The sequence below is a fragment of the Liolophura sinensis genome, chromosome 1 (genome assembly GCF_032854445.1).
Source record: "Liolophura sinensis isolate JHLJ2023 chromosome 1, CUHK_Ljap_v2, whole genome shotgun sequence".
NCBI classification, from domain to species: domain Eukaryota; kingdom Metazoa; phylum Mollusca; class Polyplacophora; order Chitonida; family Chitonidae; genus Liolophura; species Liolophura sinensis.
Window position 1 is genome coordinate 21,352,668 of NC_088295.1, and position 21,775 is coordinate 21,374,442.

At 38.4% G+C, this 21,775-nt stretch overlaps 2 protein-coding genes across 5 annotated transcripts; one reads left to right on the top strand and one right to left on the bottom strand.

The window, feature by feature from the left end:
* Window positions 1–38: 38 nt before the first annotated feature.
* Window positions 39–7,440, bottom strand: LOC135475481 (centrosomal protein 20-like). 2 transcript variants are annotated; one of them, XM_064755406.1, is made up of 5 exons: window positions 7,325–7,440; window positions 3,765–3,962; window positions 3,047–3,131; window positions 2,642–2,712; window positions 39–883 (listed from the first exon to the last, which is right to left on the bottom strand). In XM_064755406.1, the coding sequence occupies exons 1-5, from the start codon at window positions 7,350–7,352 to the stop codon at window positions 840–842; spliced, it is 426 nt and encodes a 141-aa protein (XP_064611476.1). In that variant the 5' UTR covers window positions 7,353–7,440; the 3' UTR covers window positions 39–839. The 2 variants fall into 2 exon arrangements, with proteins under 2 accessions (XP_064611476.1, XP_064611467.1); XM_064755397.1 differs by lacking the exon at window positions 7,325–7,440 and adding an exon at window positions 6,409–6,458.
* A 17-nt stretch (window positions 7,441–7,457) lies between these two features.
* LOC135475418 (ADP-ribosylhydrolase ARH1-like) lies at window positions 7,458–21,767 on the top strand. Of its 3 annotated transcripts, none has more exons than XM_064755317.1 (11): window positions 7,458–7,496; window positions 11,063–11,263; window positions 11,738–11,785; window positions 12,403–12,580; window positions 14,107–14,163; window positions 14,605–14,726; window positions 15,163–15,268; window positions 16,705–16,878; window positions 17,089–17,139; window positions 17,484–17,586; window positions 20,194–21,767. In XM_064755317.1, exons 2-11 carry the CDS (start codon window positions 11,080–11,082, stop codon window positions 20,335–20,337), a joined length of 1,167 nt encoding a protein of 388 aa, XP_064611387.1. In that variant the 5' UTR covers window positions 7,458–7,496; window positions 11,063–11,079; the 3' UTR covers window positions 20,338–21,767. The 3 variants fall into 3 exon arrangements, with proteins under 3 accessions (XP_064611387.1, XP_064611378.1, XP_064611394.1); XM_064755308.1 differs by having other exon boundaries at window positions 7,479–7,608; XM_064755324.1 differs by lacking the exon at window positions 7,458–7,496 and adding an exon at window positions 7,732–7,831.
* Window positions 21,768–21,775: the final 8 nt, after the last annotated feature.

Genomic DNA, 21,775 nt, shown 5'->3' on the forward strand with positions numbered 1-21,775 from the left:
ACTTTTGTTTTAATTTTTTATTTACACGTCCAATTTTGCAATGAAATATAGATATACATTTTTATTGATAAAGTACAGCTCTTAATGTTTGGAAGTGTTACATCAGCATGTAGCAGTTTGTCATTTCCAGGACATCCCATGATACACAAGTCCAAGGCCAATGAGATGTTTGTCCGGTCAGTTGAGTTAAACAAGCAGGGTTTCAACTGACCTGTGATTTGTCAACATTTAAATCAATTACCAAACTCTGTACCTACATTTACAAAAAAATCATGTAAAAATGTGTGTTTTCTACTAGATGCTATACAATTAGATGAAAATAAATTGTAAAACAGTTTTCATTGGAACAATGACACTGTCAAAATACACAAACCCTAAGAGGACACCTGTATACAATCATAATACCATTGTTAAATTCTGACTTCTTTATGTGAAATTCATACCATGCTCAATCAACAGTTTCTTGCAAAAAAGCCTGTTTCAGATCTGTTTTACTTGCTTGATTGTTGTTAGTGCTGTACTCCAAAATATAATAGCATGCAGGTGTTATGATGGACTTGGGGAAACTTGCCAGAATTAATGTTTAGTATCATACCAGACACATATACATGGAAAAAAGCCTGGAATAAGGGAGGTTCCACCAAGCATGTCAGGAAAGCTCACTGGCCATGGGGCATGGTCTCACAACAAGACACCGGTATGGCTTTTAACGAGTTTGTGTCCTTAATACCTAATGAAGATATTTCACTTTGACATCCTCAAGCACATATGGGTATATGTGCAACTGTGTCCAACTGATTCCGTTCACAATATGAAGACCTGGCTTGTCTTATTCATCTTCATCCATGTACTACTAACGGCTCTTGTTCAGATCCTGTCCCATCTGCAAAAAACACACAAGTACAGGGACATCAAGAAGAAAGGGCTTCTTGCATATATGTGGACATAACTTGGTCTAAAGGAATACCACAATGACAATATTTCAGCAATATTGTGAAAAATATTTCTATTTTTTTTTATTTTATTTGGTTGGTGTTTTACGCCATACTCAAGAATATTTCACTTATATGACGGCGGCCAACATTATGGGGGGAGGAAACCGGGCAGAGCCCAGCGGAAACCCACAACTATTCGCAGGTTGCTGGCAGACCTTCCCATGTATGGCTGGAGGGCAAAATATTTCTAGACAAAAGAATATTGCTGAAATTGTTAAATGGTAGTCCCTAAAAGTTTCTTCCAGGAAGTTTGTGAATTTCTCGGACTTGTAAGGGGGCAAGTTTCGACAATTTTCAATTTCAAAATACCTAGAATTCAGACCTTTGTAGCTTAGCATTTAATGCACCCATGTATAAAGGCGCTATATATTTTATTTTCAAGGGTGTTACCATTTAAAAAAGAATTTTTAGTGAGATAAGTTGATATTCATTTTTTAAAATTAATTAATTACGAGTTTGTAAATTAGTCGCTGTTTCACAGTCCAAGTCCTAATCTTTTAGTGTGGACAAGGAACTTCTAGATTCACCTGCTCTCGTTAATGCCATGGTCTTGGTTACAATACATGGCTGATGATAATTATTGGGATGTTTCTGCAGTGAAATGTTTCTTAAAGACCACTTGTGCTGGATCAACATGATGTGCATGTCTGTCTCTCTCAGTCAGTCATATAAAGTTGGAAAGTATGTGTGTATGCCTAAAAGACAAGGGTTTGATGGCCAGGAAGTCCAAAATGGCACTTCTGAATTACGTAGAGGCATTAAATCAATCCCAAACATTTCTCTAACGTCAAGCACACCTGCTTCCAGCATGGTCCCTTGCTGGCGAAGTGGACAATTCATACCATTGGAACTTCACCAATGAAATATATTGTAAGAATCGTTCTTGGGAGAGTGCCTTGGCTTCCTTCACCCATAAATATGACCAGTGTTGTAGTGGTAAGATGTTCTCCAGTGAAGGGCTCATCAATCAAATAGAAACATTTATTATTCATATAAAGGCGAAATATCAGGATTTCCTTCACTGATAAAAGTGTTGATTCAGATGTTAGATATCATTTCTGCTATTACATTTTGATATTTCACACCCAGAATCCAAGACATTGACAAAGAAACATCTTTTCTCATGACGTTCCAATCTGAGCTAAGTGTGATAATGTCAAAATACATTTATAGCACAGTTTTACATTCCTGTGTCACTTCACCCTACCTGCATATATACAAGTCTATGTAGACCTACAACTAGAAACAATGCTTAACTTGTTCTCAAGACCATCAACATTATCGAGATATTTTTCTCTTGAAAGGTGGACATAACCCACTTGATATTTCTTATCTCGTAGTTTATCATTTCCAACTCATTCAAAAAATATTTATGGTATTCAACCTTCATTGTCCAATTACCTATAAAAACTTTATGCTCTGCCTGTGATAGCAAAGTGATGGGGCTTGTTAACTTGGATGCTACGAAAACTCTTTCAAGGGTAAGCGTTTGTGTGGAGCAGCCTGATCAATTCAAAAGTGATGCTAGAGTAACCATGTTTAAAAACATGTACACCACTGAGTTACCATGAAGTTTGCACATTTTATCTTCGGATCCCAGCCAATCTCTATTATAATACCAGGAGACTATAAGTTAGATACTGTACCATACACTGCCTGTTGTTTTATCCTTCGGGACTGGCTCTGGAAATGCCCCACTAGATGATAGAGCAAAGGTCTGGGGAAAAAAATTACAACTGATTTACTCATTTGACTGGTGTTTCATGCCACCCTTATTTCACTTATACAACAGCAGCCAGCATTATGGTGGGAGAGAACCGAGTAAAGGGGAAACCCCATGACCATCTGCAGGTTGCTAAAAAACTTTCCCACATATTGTCGGAATTACAAGTGATATCATGAATGTCAAAACTGAATTAACCCGGTAAAAAATGAAAGATCAAATACAAGTAAAATCCAGGTGATGTGCTTATTTGAACCCTAGACTTCGGAAGACTACAGACAATAATTAATGATGTTTAAAGAGGTTAACATTATGTCTTTGAACTTACACAGGTGATGATGGACTATCTGTCAAAATGTTAAGTTCACTGGCTAAAAACTCTCTATCCAAAGGCTTCGTTGGTTGACCTGATTCTGGAAAAAGCAAATGATTCATCCATTTATTTCATTAGTGTTTGGTGCACACTTAAAGAGTACAGAACCGAAATACAGCTCATGTCAAGTGAACATGGCATGATTTCTCGTGTCAAATAGTCAAATGAAAACAGAACGAGTTCAAATTCACAAGTCCCAATTGTAAAATGCGATCTGTTGAATTCTACAAATGGTAAGACAGTGCTTGCCCTATTTTCATTCAATGAGTTGATACTATAAACCGCAAGTGATTAGTCTGTAGGCTTGACATTCAGCACATCAATTTCTGTTTCACAGCATCAAGGTGGTTAATATAATTTTCTGTGCTTAATGGAAGGGCAAAGACACCAAGAGTTAAACAAGTCTTCCCTATCACTGTACATATAGCTGCAATTTTAGATGGTGAGTTAATGCATTATCCAGATTCTGACTTATTGGCAAAAACGTAGCACTAAAGGTTCAAGTGGAACTCAAAATTTTCAGTAATTAACATGGATGTGTCAAAGTTTCTGTACATTTGAGTGTATATGTAGTCAGACCTGTCTGAATAATGGAAAGTATATGTCTAGAAGTATACATCTATCCTAACTGACCACTTTCTACATGTTGGCATATAATTACTACCAATCCCACCTGCTAATAACACAGATGAAGTATATTTGTATTTGTTGAAGTCCAGGTATTCTCGTATCAACTCATTAATGATAAGATTCTCATTGGAGAGAGGTGGCTTTTCTTCAGATTGATCTTCTAGTGCATTGAACACCTCCGCTCGAATCCTTGCCTTGATTTGTCCCAGAACACCTCTATTTTCCAGAGTTTCCTTGATTACTGTCAACAAAAATTTAGTAATACGTACACATGAAGGAAATTTTGAAATGTTCTTATGTTAAAAGAATTTTCTCATTTTCCTCTAATTATCTAAAACAAGTCAACAAAAACCAAATGCAATTTTATTCTTTTCCAGGTGAAATACATGTGGAACTTCATAAAGGTCTGCCTTTTTCTATGAAAGTTTTCCTCATACTAGCATTGCTCTCCTCGTACAGAGGCCAGTAGCCTACTGTTTGTACCTCTGCTGAAAGCGCTCACAAATCTGATAAAGATGGCTAATTAACACTATCCAGAATGACCAATGGAAACGATCTGTGCTGCTGAAAAGTTACACAGACAAAACGACTAAAGGAAAGTGAAATACCGGCCAAATGCTACCAAATTTCTTGATGGAGATCAAGTTTTATTTATTTATTTATTTGATTGGTGTTTTACCCCATACTAAAGAATATTTCACTTATACAACAGCGGCCAGCATTATGGTGGGTGGAAACCGGGCACAGCCCAGGGGAAACCCACGACCATCCGCAGGTTGCTGGCAGACCTTCCCACGAGCGGCTGAAGAAGAAGCCAGCATGAGCTGAACTTGAACTCACAGCAATCGCATTGGTGAGAGATTCCTGGGTCATTACGCTGTGTTAGCGCACTAACCAACTGCGCCACAGAGGCCCCGAGATCAAGTTTTAACTATGAAGATTATTCATGGTCCACTTGTGGCAATCAGTGAACCCAGGTATATTGCTGAGGCAGTTTTCTTTTGTTGGAAATGCAGGACTTGCTAGTCAATATCCTACCTCAATATAACTTATGACTACATGTATGTGAATATTAATGAAGATACACCTCCAGTTCGACCAATCAATATTTGTACATGTTTGCCATGGTGTTTTGCTCGTATGTAGTGTTCATTGGTTAATACAGAGTGTGTCACTTTTCATGCCTATCAGAAAATCAGGTGTCTTTCATCTTCATCTCAATGCCTACAGTCCAGGTTAAGAGACCGATACCTGCACACTGCCCTTCCGAACGCTGAGGAAGAAGTTCCCTTCATTGTAATTGAGAGACCACACTTAAAGACCTTTCAACATTCTAGTGCCCTTTGGGATAATAAAAGAAAGAGTACATCTTCTGAATTACCTACATGTACATGAGCTTCAATGGAACAAACCAATCCAAGCATCATTACACATTGTTTTGAGCCACGTATAGCACTCATAATTCTCCAACATGGCTAAACTACTGAGCTACCGATATTCTATACACGTATGACCATAGCCCATATTTATATTTTGTCCCTGTTTTTTACACCATAAGAGGCCTACTAAAAATACTTATACTTCGTTGGTCAAGTTGATAACCGAACAAAGGCTGGAGGAGACATTCTCCTAGCACCTGACACACCTGTTAACCTAAAGCCATAGCTTAAGCACTGTGAGCTGAATCTGAAAACATGGCCTTATATATTGGTGAAGGGTCTAATTGTTATTTGAGTTAATTTAGAGAGTACCTTGAATGACTGAGAACATGAGCACCCCTGACAGCTTCCAGGCTAGGCAGTAAATATTGTGCTTCACACAGCATCACTGTGTCACTGTGCAAGTGGTCTACAAGTTTCAGCTTTTTATGCACAGCAAATCTGATTTTTACATGCAAACATGAATTATTAAAAATTATCGACATCAATAAATGAATTGGTGTTAGTGATAAATACATTAGCGATATCAATAAATGAATTAGCAATATCGACACGTGAATTAGTGATATCGATAAATTAGCCTTCTTGGACTTCTGATAGTGACTGCTCCTTCCTGAAATCTCGCAAATTTTAAAAGTTTATAAATGTTAGCATGACTGCGAAAAAACCGATTGACATTTACAAATTTTTTCTTTTACAGGTATTACGCTAGTACCTGTATCACCAGTGAAACAGTATCTATCACAAGCACTGCTACATTAAATTACAACCTAGCAGGTCAGACAGCCCAGATTCAGTTGCCTTACTTCTTCTATGGCTGACCTTGCTACAACCAGCCATTGTAAATACAAGCACTTACCCTCAGCTTTTCTTTCGTGGCAACGCAGAAGAAGCAGTCATTTTCGTTGAAGCCAACAAGAAACACTATTTACTGAGATCATTATTTCATTTAGCGACATTGATAAATGATTTACTGATGTCAATAAATGATTTATCCACATCAATAAATAAATTAGTGATTTCGATAAATTGCTAAAAACTATTGCTATAGCTAATTTATTTATTGATATCTGTAATTCATTGATCAATATGAGTAATTCATTTATCAATATCACAAATTCATTTATTGAAATCGATAATTTTTGATTAAATGTTAATTTGGCCCCCATTAGCACACCTCCCCAACTGAAATCTGCCATGTTGAATTCTTTTAGGTTTTGGGCATGATGGCTGCTGAAGTGGACCCACCAAATTTTGCTAGCTTTTTTAGCTCTCCAATCATCATGCCAATAGGAGAGCTGTAGTACTGTATCTTACAGTGAAGCACTATGTGCACAAACAGATGTGGTGTGCAAATCCAGTGTGAATGACAGGTGTGATGAGGCCTGGAAAATGGTGCATATGGAATGGGTGTCACACATGACTTTCAATCATATGAATATGTAAAGCCTCTACTAGCTGCAACCACCGGACAGAAGATTTACACTGCAAAACAAGACGAAATGTGTTGTACGTACTCCTGAAAGGATATTTTGAGTGCAGTTTCTTAAAAAAAAAACAAACAATCCATGCCTTCAACCACAATTGTTGCTGATAAATGTCAGAAAAATCCGAAGTCAAAGCTCCTTTTCTGCTGTTTATTTGCACTTGAATTCATTTGCCTACTACCCTAGATGCCTCCTATACGGAGCTATGCAGCTGTCGGGAAGCTAATTCAGCAAGCTAAATAATCTTCCCCTTTATGTAACGTTCTGACATTTGCCTTGACCGGCCGAATTATTAAATATGTAGAAAGTAGAGTTAACGTTGTTGAATTATCGAGAGGTGAGCAGTATGGAGGCAGAGAGTACATCTTCAAAATGAATCTGATTTTCACCATGAACATGAACAATAAGAAGCAGCATGAACTTCACAGCTCCCAATATATGTACTTTAGTGCAGTCATTCGATTCGTGTGAGAACATGTTCAAAGCTGTTTAACAGAAGTTAATAGGCATATTCAGATGTTCGACATCCAAACAAACTGAGCCAACTGGAACAATTAGCAGCCCTCAATAAAATCTCAGCCATAATCACTTTGCTGTACATGGAAGATAACTTAGGGTTATTTTATTGCTCCTTTTTGTTTAATACAATACCTCTCAATTTTAACTTTAACGCTTACCAGACTTCAGTTCTTGTGTTGACGCCATTGCAATAATTTGACACTCCCGCCAAACACACACGAATCCGTGACGTCGTGAAGGACTGAAGTGGATGACGTTTTACACAAGCACTTTTACTTTCCCTTTTTGCCATGGGGATGTTTTGAAGCGTGTGGTGAAACGTGGCTCGGGGTTAGTCTAGCGATATTTTCTTCCTTACCTAATTTGTGTTTATTAGGTAGACTTGCGGTGTGACAAGTATCAGGGACTTCGCTGAAAAACCATACTGGCGTGACTGAAATGGGTAAATTTAGACTATGTATGCATGCATTAAGCTACTGTGCACGTCATATCGTAGTTATCTGTAGGCCTGTAGACACGAAAGGGTGGTCAGGTGACTTCCTACTTCCGACCTGTCTTACAGAATGATATTATTGACCTAGCTCTACATATCTCTATGCCTTTGCTAATTATATTACGGGGGTAGTGCCAGAGTTCTGCAAGCTCGATGTGAGCACAGACCCAGGGTAAATAGTGCAAAGGGCATGTGGTTTGGGTTTTGTACCTTTGAAAGTTTCATCTTTTTAAAATGACTTGATCAAGCTAGTCACTGGTAAGCTACTGAGACTTTTGTCAAAAATTATGCGAATCTATTCAGTAATACGGATCAGAAGCTAAAGACCACGTGATTTCCTTAGTAACAGATGGCGCAGGTAAAGAAAACGGTCCTACCAACATTATTGCGTGGGAAAATGCCTATTTATGAGTCGCTGTCAGTGATCTTGTAAATATTTGTATATTTTTCAGCATTCCAGATAGCCTGAGTATCTGTGCAGAGCCTTCGTGATGTTATTTTGTACAGCTAGGCCTTACTGGTCTGGCAAAGTGGCAGAAAGTGGCCTTTTCTATAAGGCTTTAACAGTGGGTGGCTATTTTGTTTTAGACACAAAAGGGTGGTCAGGTGAACTCCTACTTCCGACCTGTCTTACAGAATTATGTTATTGACAAATATGCGTGCTACAATTTTGGCAACCCCACCTTTATTCCTAAGCATCCTGCTCATCTTGAAGATTATCGCCCCATGTTAAAATGAAACCAAGCTGTAATGGGGGCTGCGTCCCGTATGTAGACAATGACAAGTGACTCTCGAAGCATTTGGCCCAGTTTAAAATTGTGCAGAACTGAATTAATGACTTTTGACCACATTGGTGGATAACTTTTGGGGCTAGTAGTTCTCATTTGTCTCAGTGAAATATTGCAGCAGTTGTAGGCTTCAAAACAAACTGTTAAAGTGCCGTTGGTGGGAACTCTCCACACACGGGAGGTGTCATATTGTTTACACTCACCATGACTATCATGATGGATAGGTTTGGTTTTAACATGGGGCAATGATCTTCAGGCTGGGGATCTCCTAAGGAATGAAGATAAGAGCGCCGAAATTATATGGCACATATTTGTGTTGGCCTGCACTTTTGCAGGAGACACGAGAAAAGTGCCTGAGGTGGGAGTTGGCAGAACTCTGGCACAATTCCAAGAAAATCAAACAAAACATTGTATAGCTCTACCCCATACTATTAGCGAAGGTGTAGAGGTATGTAGAGCTAATATTGACCCTAGCTCTGTTGGGCTGTGATTACGTATACTTTCACAGCCCTAACTTGTTCAATAAGCTTACCTTGAATATCTCTGCTTGTACTTTCCGTGTTGTCCCCAACATACTAATGCTGTCCTACAAATAATGTGTACTTATGTTGTCATCCTAATGATGTTGTCATTCTAAATGATCTCCCACCTTATTTAACATTCTGACATTTACCTAGTCGGCCTACCGACCAAATGAATGTCAGAAATATAAAGTATGGAGGTGTTACATTGTTGAATTAATAGTTATCCCAGCTATCAATTCTAGCTAGGTAGGTGTCCCCATCCCCATGCATGTCGATGTCACCACTAGTCTGGTGAAAATTGGACTGCCGTGTTTGAATGCGTACTCCTCACAGTGAAGAGAATCTTGTATACAAGGATAAGTCTCTGACACTGCCACTACTAGATAAATCTGACCTATTGGCACACTTGAGTACACCGTAAAACACCAATGAAATAAATAAATAAAATACATAGTAACTTTCTCGTTTTCTATGTGGTCATTTTCTGTCAGAGTTATCTGACATCTGGTTTAAGTTTTCAAGGAGATTGAATGGATATCTTTGTAATTTACACAACATTTGACGTTAATTGTTTGTGTATATATGTGGCTATGGTAATGTTAACTTATATGTGGTAGAAAGTCTTTAATTGTAGCTTCATAATAAACAGCTATTTGTTTGCTGCAGGGCAGTCACACAGTGAACTGTTCATATGGTATATTTGACTGACCTGAAATAAGAGCATACCGGCCAGTGTTTCACCATAGAATATCTCATGTTTTTAGGCACTGGTGTTGTCCAGTAGTAATCATAGAGAATTTGACTTTTAAAGTGGAGTCCATGTATAAGAACTTGGATAAACCCTACCCCACAGGGCACTTCCCTTACAGGACATTCCTGTTCCCCCTCTATCTCCCCTTTCCCTCCACAACTCCCCCTCCTGGAGCTACAGGACAATTCCCCCTGTCCTAATTCCTCCCCATACATTTATTTTCTGCTTGTTTTGAACTGAATGATTCTTAATAATAATCATGTGAAATGTAACTGTTTTGGTGGCCTAATAGTTAGAGTGTCCACTTTGAAGTCGGGAAACTCGGGTTCAAACCTCGTTTGGGTAATTCCAAAGGTTTCAAAAATGTTATTTGTTGCTGTCTCGCTTGGCGCTCAGCACTGAGAGGTTAGAGCAAGGAAACAGAACTGGTTGGCCCGGTGCCAGTATATTGCTTGAGTGCTTCAGCACTTACACAGCATGGACTCGCCCTAATAAAAGATGATACAGAATACGTTCACACACCTAATGGCTCCTCATGGTCGTATGACTGAAAACTTGTGAAGTACACCATAAAATCCCAAGCGTACATACATACATGTAATATGTAAATCAATTTTACATTTTTTTTCAGAGAATATTAAACATTTGGAACATGCATTGTTATGTCTAATGTAGCTGAAGTCAGGACAATAGAGTTGGTATTAGGCCTATATGTATTTTTAATATTCAAGAACAGTTGCAATGAAAGCTCTTCCAGTTTACTTTAGTTTTTTTTTTATTGGTTTCTTGCATATTTCTGCTACTGAGTTGACTTGTCGTGTTGTCAGTGCCAGATGTGTCGTGTTGTCAGCTGTGCTGCTGAAATAGTCACCAGACATGAGCACATATACCACAGAGGCTCAAAAGTTTGAACAGGACCTCTGTGACTGAGTGGTTAGCACACTAGCACAGCTCAATAAATCAGCAGCCTCAACCCCCACCATAGACTATATACATGTATATATATAGAAGAAAAAACCAAATTAAACCTTCTCCAATGTCTGCGTCTTTGTATTCCGACTGCAGTTTCGAACATCTTGTTCTTATCAAGAAAAGACTGTAATTGACTTGTTCTATCATTTCTTCACAAGTGTGGACATTGACTTTGGGGTTGGTGATTAAATGTATGGGGAAAGTGTTCAGGGGAGCTGAGTGGGAATGTCCTGCATTCAAATGGACCACTTCATTATATCAAATTTAGAATCAGGAAAGTTTGTGTTTCAGATTTAATTGTCTGGTGATCTAGTTAATTTGATTATTTGTTATTGTACAGTGCACAACTTTAAAGTGATTTGTTGTAGGTTCTAAAAAGAGTGTGATGTTGCCTGCATCAAGCGTCATGGCAGTGAGTTATGTGGAGAGATATATTGCTGCCATGGTACTTAGTGGTGTTGGAGATGCATTAGGATATAAAAATGGAAGCTGGGAATTTTGCAATAATGGTTCAGCAATTCTTGATGAGCTAAAGGCGATGGGAGGGTTGTCTTCAATAAATATTAAAGGTGAGAACTTTTTCTTCTGTTTGCAGATGAGAATAACATAGTTATGTAGGGGCCATAATGTGGCAGATAATGTTAAGGATTTTGTGAACAGACAATACGATATAAAACATGATAATTTTGATCATGTGCGTGTTTGCTTAGCTTAGGTTGGAGAATCATTCATCAATACAGGTAGAAGTTAAGTAACTCAATGTATTGAAGTCCTAGTTTGTCTTTGTTACAGTTACTATACATGTATTTGTTGTATCATCAGGAAGTATGTACAGTATATTTATTTCTCTGCTGTTAGATATTTTCTGATGGAACAAACATACATGTAGTAGCCGAAGTATAGATAAACTGTGACTTCAATCCACCGTTACCTTCCATCTGTTTTTGATCTGCTTACAGTCTATGCAGATAAATGAGTGTTTTACTGATTTGGACATTGCCGTATGGTTGTGGCTGATGGGAATTGTTTGTGTTTACTCTCAGGATGGATGGTCAGTGATGACACCGTTATGCATCTGGCAACAGCAGAAGGTAAGTGTGTGAAGGTACATATTACAATCAAGAAAGGGGATACATCAGATGAATCCAGTATAGAGGTAATACATGTAACATGTTAAATGTAGAACTAACCAATGACAAGAGACAAGAGTTCAAAGTAATCTGTGAACAAGGGCAGCTTTCAACTGGTGGAAGAATATCTACCACAATCTGACAACCTTTGAAGTTCATTGTCACTAATATGTTAATGATTTATCTCACAGTTTAGTCCCCTTTATGTCTCCCCATGCCGAGTTACCTAAATTGTACACCAGTACTCGGAATCACAAGATGCATTATCATGTCATCATGCATGCGGACTATTCTGTGAACAGGTGGCAAGCATTTGATGTGGTTTGGATGAGTTTCCACTGAGTAGTGTGTATATGTACATTGTAACTCATAGTTTAATCAAGAGAATGTCTTATTCATGACCATTTAGTTCAGATGTAGAATAACTCATAAAATATATTAAAACATGTGATCAGACGATTGTGTAAGACAAAATTCTGAGTAATATCGAAACTTATGTATATGGATGAGTGATACAAGTATGACCGAAGTTTTGCCATGGCAACTTTGTTCATGATTATCTATTTTTATGATTATAGCTCTTTGTGAAGAAAGTGGCCAATCTGATATGGAAAAGCTGTATATGAAGATTGCCAAAAAGTACAAGGAGTGCATGTCAGACATGACTGGGAGAGGTCCAGGACATACCTGCCTCAGAACAATAAGAAGACTCAACCTTGAAGTTAACAAGGGATACCAGATCACATTTGATCCCAGGTTAGTAAAAAGTTTAATTTTTAATCCTGCATTATGAGCCTGCATGGTGCTGTATTTGCTTTTTATATCATCAGCATACTTGTATAATAAGGAAGGGTTATGTTGTCTTTGCTGTCTGTCTGTGTGGACAGACTGAGATGACATGATCTAAATACTGCATCAGATAGAAGCTTGGTATACATGTATATATGCTCAGCTGATGTTTCACTAGATTCCTATTCTGACAATGTGTTCACAATGGAAGACTAATTGCATTAGGCACCTGTAGGGACTTTGAATTTGGTATACTTCTTGACTTAAGGTTTAACTATATTCCTATCTAAACTGAGGTCATGTTGATTAAATCTCGGGCTTCCCTGGGAACTAGAACAAAAATATTTGACATGTTTACAACATGAGGTTTGCCACATGCAGTAGGAATGTCACGGTGGTAAATGGAAGACCCTTTGTTTAAATTTTTGGAACTGACTGTATACTGACAGTTTGTAAGGCTGAACCTATAGCTGTGAAGCATACGAATGTCCTTTCCAATTTTAGGTGAATAGAAATTTCCTGTGACATTACATTGTTGATTTGATCATGACTTTAACCTAAGTTAGTCTGTTGTGAGTAGTTTATGTTGTTTTGAAGTTGACAGACTGCTGAGCACAACATGGGGACAAGCTGCTATCTCAGGATTCAAGAAATATCACCTATAACTTAATCATAGATCTGAGGATATCTAAAATGTTTGATAATATCCTGGTATGGAGCTGCTAACTGTTTTAACTTCTCTGGAGATTAGCTCAATATATCCTTTTCATGAAAAGAAGAAGGGTGATATATAACTCTTTTAATTATATCTGGTTAGGTTTTATGTAATTTATTCGTGTATTGAAAATTACTGAGCACAATTATGAGCCAGGTTACATCGAGTATGCGAGATGTATGTGAGATGCTTGTGGTTAGTGCATCGCGTCAGATGAGACTGATTTTCATCCATCTTTGCAAACTTTTGGGCCTGTTGATCTGACATAAATCATGAAGCTGACAGGTTACATTTAGTTTCTGATAAGCTTGTGGTTGGTGGATATTCTTTGCGCATTGATCAGACTGATTTCCATTACTATTTGCATCCTTTTGGGTCTGTGGATCAGGTCTTCTGTAATTAGCTCATTCATACATCCTGAAAGCTAATCTGAGGAGAATCATGAAGCTCTCATGTTGTGTTGGGTCTGTGATATGCTTGTGGTTGGTGCATATTATTTTTCTAATATCAAAGCACTCAAATAGGGTATTCATGTCCATGTTAAGGTAAATTTGCATTCCTATTTAAAGTATGATGAATCGAGTCAAATACAACAATATATTTCAGTTTGGCCTGTTGGTTTAATTATGTTATGTTTCCAGTCATTTATAACATGCCCATGTACATGCCCACGTTATCTTAAAACATCATATTTATACATTTATTGTGTTGTATACACGTGGAGTATGTATTTGGCTTGTTATTCACATTACCCGTGTCTGTTGTCTGTCATTGATAGTGGTGGGGGATGTGGAGCTGCCATGAGGGCCATGTGCATCGGGTTGAGGTATTCAGAGTGAGTAATTTGTTTATTTGCACTACTTCTGCCGACAGCAAAATATTTCTGAGCAAAACTGATTCAGCAGATTCAGGATCAAAACTGGTCTTCAGTCCAGCTAATGCTGGCTTTCTCTCCAACCTTTAGTGGGAAGGTCTGTCAACAGCCTGTGGATGGTTGTGGGTTTCCCCCAGGCTCCTCCCACCATAATGCTGGCTGCCGTCATATGAGTGAAATATTCTTGGCGTAAAACACCAATCAGATAAGTAAGTCAAAACGGGTCTTCTAACTTCTGACATCTTTTTTAATGAATATAAAGTTGTTTTCTGTATTATTGAAATTGTGAGTCTTCATTTGCGTATAATAATAAACAATGGTTATCTTAATATGCCAAGCATACTGATGTTTGAAAACAATTATTTTAATGGTATATATATACTTGTTGTGGTGTGTTCTCAGTCCGAGTGATCTGGACAAACTGATAGCTGTGAGTGTAGAGAGCGGACGGATGTCTCATCACCATCCTACAGGCTATCTGGGGTCCCTGGCCTCTGCTCTCTTCACTTCCTACTCCATTCAAGGTAAAATCAACTGTGGGTACCATCAGTTGTGGTGTATCAAGAAAAGAAAGCTGTTTTCTGCTGACAAATGTAAACTTAAATACAATTATCAAATAAAGCCACTGCCAATTGTTTGTTTTTCATGAGTCTTTAAACTGTAATATTTCATGCACACCTATTAAAATAAATGAGGGATTTGCATTTTAAAACAGAAATTTTCAAATTCACTTATTTGGCTATAACTCAACTCTAATTGTACATGTTGTGCTCAGTATCTTTATAACAAGGGTAATAAAAACTAAGAATAAAGTAATAATTACCTGAAACTTGAGCCAAGTTTTTCTTGTGTAAAATATGTTTTCTTACATTATAAGCTTTAAAAGAAAAAAAAAGCTGATTTTCCTGTACAGCCATCTAGTGAATTTTGACAAAATTAACGTGATAAACCTGGTTTCAGGGAAGCCTGTGGCTGAATGGGGTGCTTGGCTATTAGAGGTTGTGGACAAGGCCAGGGAATATGTCATCTCACAGGGTCACCATGTGGCTGAAAACATGCAGAACTGGTATGTACATGTGTATATACATGTGTATGTATGTATGGGGGGCCTCCTTGGCTGTGGAGGCTAATAGTGTGCCAGTGCATGCAATGACGTAGGAGCCTCTCACCAGTGTGGTCACTGTGAGTTCAAGTCCAGCCCATGATGTAGGAGGGTCTTCTTGCAGCCTGTGGATGATTGTGGGGTTCTCCTAGGCTTTGCCCGGTTTCCCACCAAGATAATGCTGGCTGCCGTTGTATGAGTGAAATATTCTTAAGTACGGCGTAAAACACCGATCAAATAAAGGAATAATAAACCTTCCCAATTATGGCTGGAGAGAAAGCCAGCATTAGAACTGGACTTAAACTCACAGTGACTGCATTGGTGAGAGGCTGCCACAATAGGAAAAATAGGCGTGACAGAGGTTCACAGCTACAATTCTAACAGTGGGTTTCTACTACAGGTGTGACAATGGGTCACTAATACAGGTGTGACAGTGGGGGCATTGGTACAGGGTGTTACAGTGGAACACTGCTACAGTGGGACACTGATACAGCTGTGACATTGAGTCATTGATATAGGTGTGATAGTGGTTAACCTGTATCATACCTGTGTCAGTTGGTCACTGATACAGGTATGACAATGGCTCCTTGATATAATTGTGACATTGGGTCACTGATACAGTTTTGACAGTGGGTCACTGATACAGGCGTGACAGTGGCTCACTGATACAGGTGTGACAATGGCTCACCCTGTGACAATGAGTCATCTGTGACTGATACAGGTGTGACAGTGGGTCACAGCTACAATTGTAACAGTGGGTCACTATTACAGGTGTGACAGTGGGTCACTGATAAAGCTGTGACATTGTGTCACTGATACAGGCGTGACATTGGGTCACTGATTCTTGCGTGACTGTAGGTCACTAACAGATGTGACAGTGGGTCACTGATACTCATGTGATGATGGGACACAGCTACAGGTGTGACAGTGGGTCACTGATATAGGTTTGGCAGGTGATCACTAACACAGGTGTGACAGTAAGTTACTAACACAGTTCTGATATTTATTTATTTTTTTTTTTTTAATATTTCGCTTATCAATGGTGGCCAGTAGTATGGTGGTAGGAAGCCGGGCGGAACCCAAGGATGCCCACAATTATCCACAGGTTATTGGCAGACCTTCTCTTGCGTGGCCTGAGAAGAAGCCAGTTCGGACAGTGATGAATGTGTAACAGCATTAAACTTGTTGAAGTCTGGTACTTGTTACAGATACAAGAAAGTAAAGGAAATACATGTAGAATTTAAAAAAAAAAGGTTTCTTCATCATTATTCCTGTGTTTTTTTTTTTTAAATCTATGTTATATACATGTATGATGTATATGTCAGAGAATTACATTTTGTAAGTCATCTGCATAATTTGCAGTTATAACAGGTGGTAATCATGTATGGGTGAACTTTCAGGTCATACTTTACAGACCATTGGAGACAATACCTATCACAACGTGGTATTCTAGATGGAAAATCCATGCCCAAATTTCCTGATGAGTATGGGGTTAAGGAGAGAGATTTGTTCTACAAGACTATCAGTTATAGCGGCTGGGGTGGTGCCAGTGGACATGACGCTCCCATGATAGCGTGAGTGAATCTTGCCTTGATCGTGGCAGTGACATTCGGATTTTAGGAACAGTTTTTTTTTTATAAATATAACATATAATTTTTTTTTGGGTACTTACTTGTAATAACTGTTAATTTGGATATTAGCTTGTTATTTTAAGACAGTGTTGAAACTGGTTATGCATTCATTTCAGCTAACAGGATAAAGGGTACATTTTCTTTTCTATGCAGATATGATGCCCTGTTATACGCAAGTGATAACTGGAACGAACTTTGCAACAGGTAATGATTGAATTGTTTGCTGTGAATTTGTAATTATTTTCCCCATATAGTTTTAAACAGTCGTCGAGTTATAATGTTAAATGTTGAAGTGGAAATACATGGAGACCATTGCCCATCTGCATCCACTCCACTTGTCACAGTTTAGGATAGCAGTTTTAATCTGGCAATTGTTACACATATTTGAAATGGTTATGTTAATAGCGCTGCAAGGTTTTTGTAATATCTTATAAACGAATTAAATATGTTAAGTGACGTATATATTGTAATTGCTAAACTAGTTATTTTTGCTTATTGCACCTGTGTTGTCGGATGGTTAGATAGTCAAACAGCTGTTTCTGCCTCAGAGCAATGTTCCATGGAGGTGACAGTGACAGTACTGGGGTGATAGCTGGAGCCTGCTATGGAGCTATGCATGGCTTTAAGGGTGTCCCTAAGGGTTTATATAAGGTGAGTGATGTTTAGTGATTGATAAATATTTACTGGAGTGAAGTTTGTCCTAGCATTTGTGTTTACTGCAGAATGTTGGTTTTATTTTGCCTGTACAGTAAATGACCTAAAGTTTGGCATGTGAGTTACTGTCGTTTACTTTCACTCAATCTGAATTGGTGACAAGATGACAGAAGAGAGTGATTAGCCCCCTTCCTGTTTCATTACCCTGCATGGCACTTAGGAGTGCAGGTTGCTAATTCTCGCCACATGGGGTCAAGCCATTGACAGTGAGGCGTGCAGATCTTCTGACTGGGAGGCCTGCTTTTGCATCTCTAAATAAAGCCATGAATGAAATCAGAGAAGTATGAAGAAGGGCGATGTCTATTACAAACCTTTAAATTCCAAACATTGTCTCAAAGCATGACCACGCCAAACAAGGAAAGTACATGCACAATGTACACTGCGGACGAAACAATTATTCAGGTTAAGGCAAAAGCGGAAGTCACCTCACACTGTTATCTGATGTATGATTGTCTCCTGAGAGTGAGGTTTCCGATTTACTTTTACTGCTTCACTGTGTGCAAGTCTGGCATATTGAAAGACAGGATTTGTTTGAGTGTTATCCCATTAGGAATTCGCAAAACACCGTCACTGGCTTTATTTTAAAATAAAATGCATGTTTTATTATTTCCTGTATACATTTTTGCCCAGACATGATTTACGCGTCGCCAGCGACAGAGAAGATTATTATTTTGCAGCAAAAATCATGTGATCAGTGGGTAGACACGTGGAAATTTTGAGACCTGTGATTGTAAATGGCTTGTATCTGCATGTAGATAAAACCAGTTTGTATGACTAAAATTTCATTCAAGGATACTTGATTAAGTATTAAGTAAATTAAACATTCATGTTTATGAAATATGGGCGAAAGTTGACAGTCTTTCAAATTATGCCAGAATGAACAAGAAATATGTAGCTGCAGCGGTCCGAACACGTGTGTACATGTAGGTGTCGCTTTAGTCACAGTTTGACATCTTCATCTTATCTGCTGGTAGGCCTAGATTGCAAGTATTAATTCTCCATATTAGTTTTGTATACGGAGAGCCTTGCAGTTTAAAAATGGATATTTGCCACGACACTCCACATGCATAAAGGTACTGGGTAGTCACATTTAATGTCCCCAGAGTTTTCTCCCAACTACTCATTTATCACAAAATGACAATAATAAAACAATCAACCAGTGTGAAGTGTATGCACTAAAATCATTGCGATTAAAACTGAGGTAAACCTGAACTGTTGGTGGTAGGAGCATAGACTAACTGCTCAGTGAAGCGTGAGCTTGTTTATTACATTTTTGAACTGTCTGTATAATCTGGGACTTTTATATACATAACAGTCCCAGGTATAATCCCTTGACCACCCCTGATGGTCTCCTGTGGCACCCTGTCAGTAAGAACTACCATCAGTGCAATGAATCCTGGGATACACTTTCCAAGTCCCAGGGCGAAACTTTAAGTCATTTACCATGAGTGTTATAGTACAGGTTTAGTTTTGTTATGGTAGACATTAAGACATAAAGGACAGAATCCATACATGTGTTTGACACCATAGTGTGTGCAGTTAGAAGTGCTCATACACTGTTGTCCGTGGACAGCTAAACAATGGGATGATCAGTCATTTAGCTGGATGACTTTGGGTACATTGCTTCGTTGTTTGGTACTACACTATGACATAATAAGTTGAAAGTAATGAAAATACCAATAGACTAACAATGTAGCAGAAGGTAGCCAAACATGCAGCGACAACAGGTTTATATTTGAAACATGGAGTTAGTAATTCATGTGAAGCAAAACCCTGTTTTTCAGCGTGATTTATTATTAAATGAACGTTGTGTATTTGAGACTTTGGTCAGTATAAGGTTGAGAGACTGTTCGATTTACATCAGCCTCCTCCTGAGCAAACTCCCAAACTACCCTTGTATCCATATCAGCACTGTCCTGCATGACACGGACAGCAATTCCCCATTTAATGACTTAGTTGGAGAGATAAACATACCCCTAACAGACAATTAAACTTTCTTTGGTTATTTAGGTGTGTGTGTGTTTAAAATTTAGTTGTGTGTTTTCTTATCATATTTTATGAGCCCCTGACTAAGTTTAAGTAGGCGTAGATCACATGTTTAGTACTTTTACATGCCTGTTAGCTATAAAACACCTTTATGAAATGGTCCGAAAGTGTTTATATCCTTCAGGATTTATGTGGTTGAAGAAAAATAAAAGGTGTTATTTGCATGTAGTTATCATTGCAACCAGCACTGTAGATATTGCATGGCAATGACAGTTATGTGTTTGTAACATTGAGAAGTCTTAATCAGTGGACCCAAAAGGCTTTGTTAGACATGGTTTGATGCAGGGATCTTTTTCAGTCACAAGTAATATTTATATCACAGGTGTTGTCAGGTCATATGTATAAAGCAACAATGCATGGAAGCAAACTTTCTCATTATAAAAGTATTTGGCAAACACTTGGCAAATAATAACTTTCTCTTATTATCAAAACTACTGGGAAAATGTAGGAAACATAAACAGGATTTTACCTAGTGCTTTGTGTTGTGAATTATTTCAGAATTTGGAGTACAGGGACAGATTAGAGCAGACAGGGAAGAAGTTGTACAGCCTGAGCCATGGTGGTGCTGGTTGTGAAGCAGAGGATACCACCCATAACACTCCAGCCTCAAGGCCCACTGCCCAAACCACTAACTCTGATTAGTAGTCAGTTATCAGGTGGCTGATACAAGCATCATGGCACATCATGGCGTGCACCTCCGACCCTCAGACTTGTAGGTTGCCACAATATGGCTTAAATATTGCCCACAGAGAGTTTCACTTTTTGTGGATATACAGATACACAAATGACGTTGTGTTGCAACTCACATTCTTCCATTTCTGCAGTTGTTGTGGTAACCAGATAGCCATTTTCCTTATATATAGTATATAAATAGATATGATTTCATGTCCGGACTACAACTCCAACTGCTTTTCACATAGAGTTTCAATTTTGGTTGGTAGAGCATCTGCTTCGGGACCAGTAGGTCCAGGATCAATCCTTGATGGAGTCACACCTAAGACTTTAAAAGAGGAAGTTGTAACTTCCTCGCTTGGCGTTCAGCATGAAGGGGATAGTGCAATGACTGGTTGACCCGTATCAGTATAATGTGTCAGGCGGGGCGGCTTACTTTGGTAAGTCGTCTCAGTGAAGCAGCAATAGATAAAAGAGTGGTGGAAATCCGTCCTGCGACAAGGAGGCACATTACACATACATGCACCCTTAAGGATTCCTTCGTCGTCATATGAGTGAAAAATTGTTGAGTACGACGTTAAACCCCAAGCACTCACTCACTTAATTTTTGGTGGATATAGATACACAAATGACGATGTGTCACATTTGTCTGTGTCTGTGGTTTCCATATTACCGGATTGCCATGGTAACCAGATTGCCATTTCTCTGATATCTGCTATGTAGTTCCAAGTGAACATTGCCTACAGCTCCAAGTGTTTTGCAGTTTTGATTTTTGGTCGATGCATACATACAGAGGTGATGTGCCAAGCCTCACATTTGTCCATTTTTATGCATCCACTGCCATTAGGTATAGCAGATTATGGTATAGTCCATCTCTTCATCCGTATTTGTATCCTGGCTAGGTCCCCTATTGCTTTCCACATACTCTGGCTTTCTGTTATCATTTTTTCTGCTTCTCTTTAAGCAATGTTTGATTAATCATGCTTGATTTTTGGTGAATCAAAATATTGTGCCTATATGTGGCTGACAGCAGTCTGGAAATGCCCAACCCGAACTGGTCGTCCGAAAACTTATGTTACATCAGCAGCACACACAGAAACCAGCACAAAGGACAATGAATTGCATCAATCACATTTAAGTCAGATCAATTGGAAAGGTATGCATAAATCAATTTTATTATGTTTTTTTGGTATCACAATAGTTTTTTTTTTATCACTGGCAGCCCTTGAAGTATTCGATTGTATTTTGTGTTTGTATATCCATGGGACATGGAATAATTCAGAATGTCTTCATGGTTTAGCAATGTATTTCAGCCAAGGTATTCACGGGTATACATTAAGGCTCAGTTAAACAATGTGACTTAACATAGATGATGAAATATAGTGGAAATCTATATATGCTTCATGGT